The following is a 9,184-nucleotide window of genomic DNA, read 5'->3' as shown; positions in this document are numbered from 1 at the left end:
TACGTCAGGTCTATTGATTGAGGCGTTTGCAGTTACCTTGTTGGATACAATTTCAGATCCAGCAATCAAACCAGCTCGATTCCAAAACATCGTTGATCTTTTTGTCAGCTAAAGACTTCACCAGCTCATCATCCCCGTATTCCCCTTTTTATAATGTTATGAGCAGTTGTCTCTGTATATGCATACATTATTTTGTATTTAATTTGTTATTATTTATTTCAATCAGATAGACGGCTCATCTCCGGTGAGTGATTATTATTATTATAAAGGTATTTAAAAGTGGGCAAAATAAATATTTCATGTATGTCGGTAATTTTATGTATTATCATCTGGTAGTTAAGCTCTAATCAATCTAATGTGGGTGCAAGTTCGCAGGTGCCAACTTCTTGTGTAGGAGCGTTTGTGGCGCAAACAATCTATTTAGTACCTACCTAAAATACATTAAAATACTGACAAACAAAATATTATATGATACAATGATGTGGGTTTTAAAATTTATTAAATTTATAAAACATCTTCTGTTAAGTCTTAGTATGTTTTTATACTTGTAGAAGATACAATCAAACATTTTGTCAAAATATGGAAAATAAAGTGATAAAACATATTATAACTTACAACATTTTATGTACTTAAGTAAAAATCATGTTAAAACGTTTTATGAATGGGATCCCTATACATGTATGGTCCATCAGGCACGATGACAGTAAACATAATTGGTAACGGTAATGAATGACGGTACTTCGTCACAGACTTCAACACTGGTATTTTCCACTACCAAAATATCATATTTCTCCCTAAATTATTTTGAACATAAGGCTGTAAAAAGTTAAATATTGAACCTGTCTTTGATATTATTTTTATATGGTAGTTAGAATTTTCATAATAATTTCGTTACAATATGCTATGATTTACAAATTTGAATACTAACTAAAATAAAAAATAATAGTCATTTCAACCAAAATATTTTAATTCTCTAAATTATTATAGTAATTTAATATTGAGATAAATAGAGAATATTCATTTACACAGATATTTAAAATAAAAATCACCATAATTTAGATTAATATATCCAAATAATTTAATTAAACGTATAGGTAGACGGTAAATAACTAAGTACCTAGTAACTATCGATGTTTTTGATAGCATACCTATTATTAGTCCATTCTATATAGCAATGGAGTATCGAGTACTTTTTTAGGAAATTTCTTTGGTAAATTATCTATATGTAATTTTTTTATTACATTTTTTTTAAATACAAAGAAAATGTAGGTTATTATAAAAAAAATATTTATATTAATTAAAATAATTTGTTTTTAATCAAGAAAACAGATGATGACATTTAGTACACTGCTTTTGTCCATCGGGGATCTTAAACCTTGAAGTCTTTGTAGTTGTAGTTATTGATGCTAGTGTTAAAATAGTCATTGGTACCTTCTGCTGTTGTTGAAGTTGTTTCTTTTGGCATTGTTATTTTAGGTGTTCTTCAATTTCTATGGTAGTTGATAATCGGTTGATCTGTGCTAATCCTATAATTCATAAAAATAATTATACTTAAGAAATTCACACACGTCATAGCAAATTTGCGTTCAGCAGAACACATTTTAGGATATTAGCTTTAACTTTAAAGTAAATTTACCTATGATCAAATTTAAAGCTAAGAATATTATCTAGAAAATGTCGCACGCTTATATTGATATCATTTTAAAGTTGTAATATTTTACATAACTATAACTTATTTTAAAACTATAATAACAATAAAACCATATGACATTTTCTATATAATATTCTTAGCTTTAAATTTGATAATAGATAAATTTACTCTAAATTTAAAGCTAACATCACAAAATGTATTCTACTGAACGAAAATTTGCTATGATTTAAGTAAGTAAAACAAAGACAGCACACGCGGATGTAATGTTCTCTTAAATTAAAACCATTAAAAACATTATGATGAAAAAAATGTAAACAGAATTACTTAAAAATACAATTTGTTGTTGTTGAAAATGTAGTATTATGAATATTTAAAATGTTTATATATATATATATATACAAGTTTTCTAATTAAAAAAAAAAAAAATGATGGTAATATAATAATTAATTATTATTATTTTTAATTATTTGTATTTAAATAACTAAAACAAGCGTGTAATGATGATGAATGTAAACATTTTTTTCTAAAATGAATTTCCTGTTATTTTTTTACTCTTATAAAATGGAAAAATTTTGATATTGAATTATATTATAATTTACTGATCAAATAATGAAAATCTCAAAATTATTTTTGTCTAAGAAAATTACATGTAACCTCCTTCACCCTCTACAAAATAAATACAATTTAATTTAGGTTAGGATTACCTTTCTAGCTCTTCGTGACAATATGATTGCATGTAAATTGGAGTACAAGCACTCCTACAGCAGTCATCAACGATACCACGCCGTACTCGACTCTCTTGAATAATGGTAGTATCTAACAACAGAGATAAGTAATGCATAAAGTATATTGGAAGAAGTATTATTCTGATTAATATGATAGCAATCGTATTTTAAATAATGAAAAATCAAGTTTATTTACTTTACGAGTAAGTAGCTTACCCACGTCAGTTTTCTCTGAAATAAATAAGTACCTATACATAAATATGTCCATGGTAAAATGTATGGGAGTGCTAAAACCTATAGTACAACACGAGAGCCCTTTCCATTAGTTATGTATATATAGTATGCTGCTTTCGTTTATCGGTGGTAATTCTTCAGATAGTTATCTCCTAGATAGTGATCTTGAAGTTAAGGAATTGATAGTGGATATTAATTACTTTGGTACAAGAAGTCACACTCCTGATAGATCAAAATTATTATTATCATTATTTATTGCATTATAATTAGATAATTAGGTACCCATTTAATATCTACTACACTACGTACATACCTACTACCAATTAGTAATTAATAATTAATATTTTTTCATTGTTATAAAATGATATAATAACTGTTATACACCTATTAATATTAATCAACAATTATGTATTAGAACAGTATATTCTATGTTAATATTTATTTTACTAATTCTTACTTAAAAAGTTATAGTTATTATTTTATTCGATCGAAAGTATCAAGAAAATGTTTAGGGAATTAGTCAGTTAGATAACATAATATAAGATTATGATGTAATGATACAGTGTACAATACAATCATAGTGTGCCAGTGCACACCCTGCGACTCGTATAAACGTGTGTAGGGTCCATAATACTCGTTTCAGTTACAAAGGTTATACGAGTAAAAATAATTGAGTAACATATATTGAACTTTTCAATAGTTGTAGTTTATTAAATTGATTAATTTTTAAACATTACATGTGTATTTTACAGCATGAAAAATAGCATCTAAACTAATAAAAATTAACTACAGAGGGCCTTTTTGAATTAAAGGCACACCTTGCTATGAATTTCTAGATTCATCTATGAATACAATGATTCTATGTTATTATTAAAACTAATCTTTGATTATTTTCTCTCGGCTTCTATTAACTGAGTCAAACTGAATAACCAGCTGGTATACCGAGATAAATGAGAAATCCATTATATTATATTAAATCGGGTAATCTTAAGTGATAAATTAAATTACTGCTCAATAATAGAAATATGTGCTCCGTATGCTCGTACAAAGTGTTACGTAATCCTTAGATTACTATTAAGCGATGTCTTGCAAAATAAGAGTTAATCAACTATAAGAGCGGTTCTGAATTAATGTTCAATAGATCCAATACAAATAATAAAACGCGAACAAAAATGCAATAATTAATTATACTGCTTTATGGACTTACCTTCAACCTGTACTTCAGCCTGTACAGGATTAGACTCTGGGAGTTTGCAAATTAGCCCCATAACAATTGGGATGGCTGAGCCACAAAAGTGATTTTGGACGTTCCATTCTATAATTTCAGGAGCCCTTGGCGCGCAGTCAACCATTATATTGCATGTCATTAAGATAATGACGACATTCAAATAACACCTGAAATATACACACAAATCTATAATGAAACCGACAATAATAAGTAATAAAAATAATATAATGTATACTATTTAATGGTTTACGGGTGCAGTCATCAAATTGGATAAACAATAATTCGATGAAAGAAGTCAAACACTATATTTTAAGTATAAAATATAAATAAATAAATGTAAAACATAAGACCAAATTTATATATTAGTTAAATCCACTAACTTGCTTTAAATTACATAAACTACTAGTGATTAATGTATTTTAGTTGACACTGAAATTACATAAATGGTTATTGTCTATACATGACTTAAAAAGTAATTAAAATGTACAATGAAATTACACAGTGTATTAATACAAAATAGAAAAATAATGTATTAAAATGTACAGCATAATATTAAAATCAAATAGAAATATAATATTTAAATTAATTATATTATATTATTATACTATAAGAATTTATACTTTATAATGATCTGTATTTGTGTGTAATTGTATTAACGTGATGTCTATTATAAATATTTAAATTAATTTAATAAGTATTAAATAAATAATGAGTTTCTACTTACATCATGGTTTATATTCTTTATGAATAGATAACTTCGTTCAAAACAATAACCTACAACATGAAATAAAATAAATTAATTCATGGATTAATTGTTATTATAAATATATACATAGATTTTAATTATCTTAAGACCTAATCCAGCATGCAATGTGTGAAATTAGATGAATATAGTTTGACATATTGTAAACGCTTATACTATGTTAGTATAAATTACATGAATTAATTATAATTATTAGGAATATTACGTTTTAAAATGTTTGACAATATTTAATTATTAATTAAACTACCTTGGGTCTATTATTAGTTTTTTATTGTATTCCTTAACAAACAAAATACATTTATTTTTAAAATCTGTTGCTATGTGATTCAAAAATAAAATGTGAAAACTAATCACTTATAAATTGGTACCTACTTACGCAATTTAATAGATAAATATTTATAATAAAAAGAAATAAAAAAATCATAACTATGTTTTTTACTATTATTTAATTCAAGGGTTCTAAACCTTTTGAGGAACATGCCCTCCCCTTACATACAATTTAATGATTTCACACCCCCTTCGTCCTTCATCATAATAAGATTGATTATGTTTAATATGTATATAATATTTAAACCCCGTGACTTTCGTTGTCCGTGCAAAATGCATCCGTGTTAAATTTGGTTACCTAATACTAGCCTAACATTTAACATGAGGATAAATCATATTTTTAATTTTTTGATTTGGCGTATAGATAATAATATTTCCGACATAAACTTTACATAACATTCCCACCCTGCGTTGCATTTTTTCAATCAATCAACCGATTATGTATTATACAATTTTAATTGAATAATTTTATGGAATGATTGTTTGCATACAGATACCTACTTAGAATCCAGTATAATGGTATCTACTCAAAGCATGCTTAGTCTGTGTTAATTGTATAAAAACTTACAATAAAAAAAAAATTAAAATATGATACATAATAAATACCTAGTTATGAAGCTGATTTTTGAAAATTAAATTTCTTTAAAATAACTAATTTTCTTTATCCACATGTTAAATTCATTATCACTTTAAAATTTTAGAAAGCTTATTTTATTCCTCTAGTTTTCAAAAATATTTGTTATCCAATTTAATAAAAAGTTAGTGATATTAAGCATTCTGTTATGTTTGTTCTTAAATATAAATCAGGTGATTCTTTTATCAAAAAATACTCATTATTTAAAAAAAACTTAACGTTTTTAAAAATATTTTTACTATTTTTATCGTTATTATTTTTTTAAATATTTTACTTTTTAGTATGAATAACATACATTTTTAATTCTTTATTTCAAAGCAGAATCATCGTCAGTGTTTTTTTTTCAAGACCAGGTGTTACCTGCTCAGCGTATTGTATTATATTTATTGTGATCGAATTGTAGAAAAAAAAGTATTAAGAGTTATAAGTACTTAAAGTTTTGATGATATTTTTATATAATGATACTGTTTAATTGTCAAAAAATCAGAAAAAAAATAATCATAGGTGGTTAAAATAAAAAAAAAAAATAATACCGGAATGAATACAGAATATAACTTACCGTTTTATAGTTTGTGTTTGTACAAACGTCTTGACGTGACTAATTTCGTAGGCAAATGTAGAAGAGACGAAGACACTTGCACTGATACGGCAATTGTCAGCAGACTAATATTGTACCTGTAATATTTGGTTTACTATACCCCAAATTAAAACGGTAGGGATGGCCCAAAACACGTAACCGGTACCTAGTCGAACTGATGGTACTTAGTGGGAGAGGGTGGATAGCATCAGTTGGGCGGTGATTGGTGGGAGGGGTTGGCTAATGTCGGTCTGATCGGGAACATTGTATTACATATTATATATGATTTATAAATTAAAATAATTTCTGTTTCAAAAAAGAGGAAAGACCTTTTTTAGTGTGACTTCAGAGTTAATTTATTAATTCAATAGACATTTGTTTAATGCGAGTAACTAACAAATCAAGTGTAAACATTAGTGTATCATAAAAAATATATTTATGATTCCTTAATTTTCCTTGCAGAGAAAAAATATCACAAAATATCTAGTGTAGTATGATACCACTATTACAACTTTTGTGTTTGTATATACATACAATAGTAGTCGAACAAATTGCTTTGATTTTCAATTTCGTGGATGATTTCAAGTAACTCATTGATATTTATATATTTACATAATCATTTGTGTTCGTAATTTTACTCGGTTAAAACGCATGTAAATGTAATATAATATATCCGACATAAGTTATTCTAAAAGATTTGTAAAAAAATTTAACATAGGTAATTTATTTTTATAAGAATTTGAATTTCGAATGTTAATATTCGTCGAAGTTAAGAAAATTTGCAAAATGTTAACAGTTCAAAATTTATAAAATGTGCAATTTTTATACCTTTAGCTTGAAAATGTAAAAATCTAACATACATTTTTTTTCTAGACATTTTAAATTTAATAAAGATTTATATATATATATATATATATATAGAATAAAGATTTTCATTTTTTTTTTTAGTTCAAAAACGTAGTGCATGGCCCCATACTTTTACGTATAAAATATATTAGACCCAGTAACTTTAACCAAAAAACAATTGATCAATAAATAATTTTTAATTTTCAAGTATTTTAGTATGTGTTTTATAAGCGTAATTGGTATACTTATTCTAAATTTAAGGAGTGCAATTGGTATACCTGGCCCTGAACGAAAATTTTGTGTTAGACGCAATTGGTCCATGTCCGGTTTATACTTTGTGATATTATAGGTACAATAATTGTTTTTCGTAAGAATGATATATCAATATCATTGAAATCAAATTTAACACATTTATCATAGTGACCCACTCGATACCTACTGTACGTCTGTACATCAAAGTGGTATCCATTTGACTATCTTTTTTTTTTACTTTTATAATTTATTTTTGCTTTAGTTTAACATTTGTCTAACTACTAAAATACAACGGTAGGTAATCAGTTTATTAATTAATAATAAGTTCATAATTTTCCATGGCACAAGGACTTAACTAACTATACTAACTACAGAGTACGATCTAAAAGGTCCTAATCGTTAAATCGTTTATAAACGATTATAACCAATTATTATACAGGATGATCTGACTATAGTACTAAGGCCCAGACTATACACGGCTTATTCCGCTGCGTTTTCGGTTCAATTCAAAATTTATTGTCTTATATCAGAGTAGGTATACACGACGGGCGTAATACGCCATGTTTTCATCCGCAGCGGAAAACACGGGTCGGTGATGACCAATGAATTAGGTTAGGTACCTAACCTAACCTTTGAATTCGACAAAAAACGCGACAGAATAAGCCGTGTATAGCTCCAGCCTAAGAGGCAGTGCCGCAAATACCAGGGGGCGGGCAGGGCGACGCCCTGCTAAAAGGACACCATGAGGTTAATTTTAAGGCACAATTTCTGTAAATATCTTCTGTATTGGTCTAGATTCAAGAATAATAAAAATTATTAAAATTAAAAATATAAAATATTTATCTATTTCTTAACAATTTCCTATCATTTTATAGAATCACGATATTTCATTCACTTATCAGTTTAATAATCAATTTTTGATTTCTCTGAATGACATTGATGATTTTACTGTAGTGTATTATAACCATAGTTAAAGCTCAGAATAGGTTATATCTATTCTGTGGTTAAAGAATTCAATATTTTTAAGATCAACTGATAAAGTAATAATAGCCCGAGAATTATTATCTATCAGTCTATCTCGAAATTGAATTGTTTTTGTTTTTCAGTTTACTACTTTCAATTTCAATTTTCGAGTAATTAAAGTCTGACTATTCCTATTAATTATTATTATAAAAATTAAAAGCATGTCGACCAAACTTAAACAGCTTAGTGGTCACCAAAAACGAAAAATAAAAGGAAAAAAAAATCTTGAATTTAAAAAAGCCAAAGGATCGTTGGATGCATTTGTAAAAAAACATAATTTAGATAATGTCAGTATGTTCTATGTAGTATTATTATTTATTAGTTATTACTATATTCATTACAACAGTGGTTCTTAACTGGTGTTTCGCGGAACACTGGTGCTCCGTGAACTTGGCTAAAGTGTTCCGCCAAATTTTCAAAATTGGCGAAAAAAAATTATAAAATTATTGTTATTTAAAATTACTGGGATAATTTAATTTTCGGTTTCTTTGTTTTCAATAATTGTTTTCAATAATATACAAACATTTTACTGTCGCGTGTTCGTATAATGTTGCATCCATACGACGATAACAGATATAGATTATAAATAAACTGATCGATTGCAGATATTAGAAATGTAAAAGAAATACTTAATACACAATTAGTATGATTCCGTTTGTATGCGATACAATATGTTTGATGTAATATAATATTTCTGCGTATTATTTTTATTAATTTTATCGATCGCAGTAAACGAATTTCTTTATGAATAATTTGATTTTTCTTTAAGTACCGAGTACCGAAACTATTTAGATATATTTTATTTTATCTTTAGAGTACATTAATTAATTTGTTAAAATATAAAATTTTATAATAATATAAATAAAATATTATAAAAATAATTATTTAAAACTGCAACATGAATAAATTTATAAAACGAAAATA

The 9,184-nt window shown here is 26.4% G+C and overlaps 1 protein-coding gene across 1 annotated transcript; it reads right to left on the bottom strand.

The window, feature by feature from the left end:
- Positions 1-1,442: 1,442 nt before the first annotated feature.
- On the bottom strand, positions 1,443-4,613 carry LOC113560199 (insulin-1-like). The gene is made up of 4 exons (XM_026965958.1): positions 4,563-4,613; positions 3,818-4,005; positions 2,356-2,467; positions 1,443-1,526 (listed from the first exon to the last, which is right to left on the bottom strand). The coding sequence occupies exons 1-4, from the start codon at positions 4,565-4,567 to the stop codon at positions 1,484-1,486; spliced, it is 348 nt and encodes a 115-aa protein (XP_026821759.1). The 5' UTR covers positions 4,568-4,613; the 3' UTR covers positions 1,443-1,483.
- Between the last annotated feature and the right edge of the window lie 4,571 nt (positions 4,614-9,184).

Source organism: Rhopalosiphum maidis, chromosome 3 (genome assembly GCF_003676215.2).
Source record: "Rhopalosiphum maidis isolate BTI-1 chromosome 3, ASM367621v3, whole genome shotgun sequence".
In the NCBI taxonomy this organism is placed as follows: Eukaryota; Metazoa; Arthropoda; class Insecta; order Hemiptera; family Aphididae; genus Rhopalosiphum; species Rhopalosiphum maidis.
Note: the sequence above shows the minus strand (reverse complement) of the source record. Positions and strands in the feature narration are given on the sequence as shown.

Bases quoted from the DNA above. Each gene is read 5' to 3' on its own strand.
- LOC113560199 (XM_026965958.1), bottom strand. The intron at 2,468-3,817 runs GTAAGTCCATAA...CTCTGTTGTTAG, and splicing joins GGCTGAAGTACAGGTTGAAG to ATACTACCATTATTCAAGAG. The intron at 1,527-2,355 runs GTAATCCTAACC...TATGAATTATAG, and splicing joins TGTCACGAAGAGCTAGAAAG to GATTAGCACAGATCAACCGA.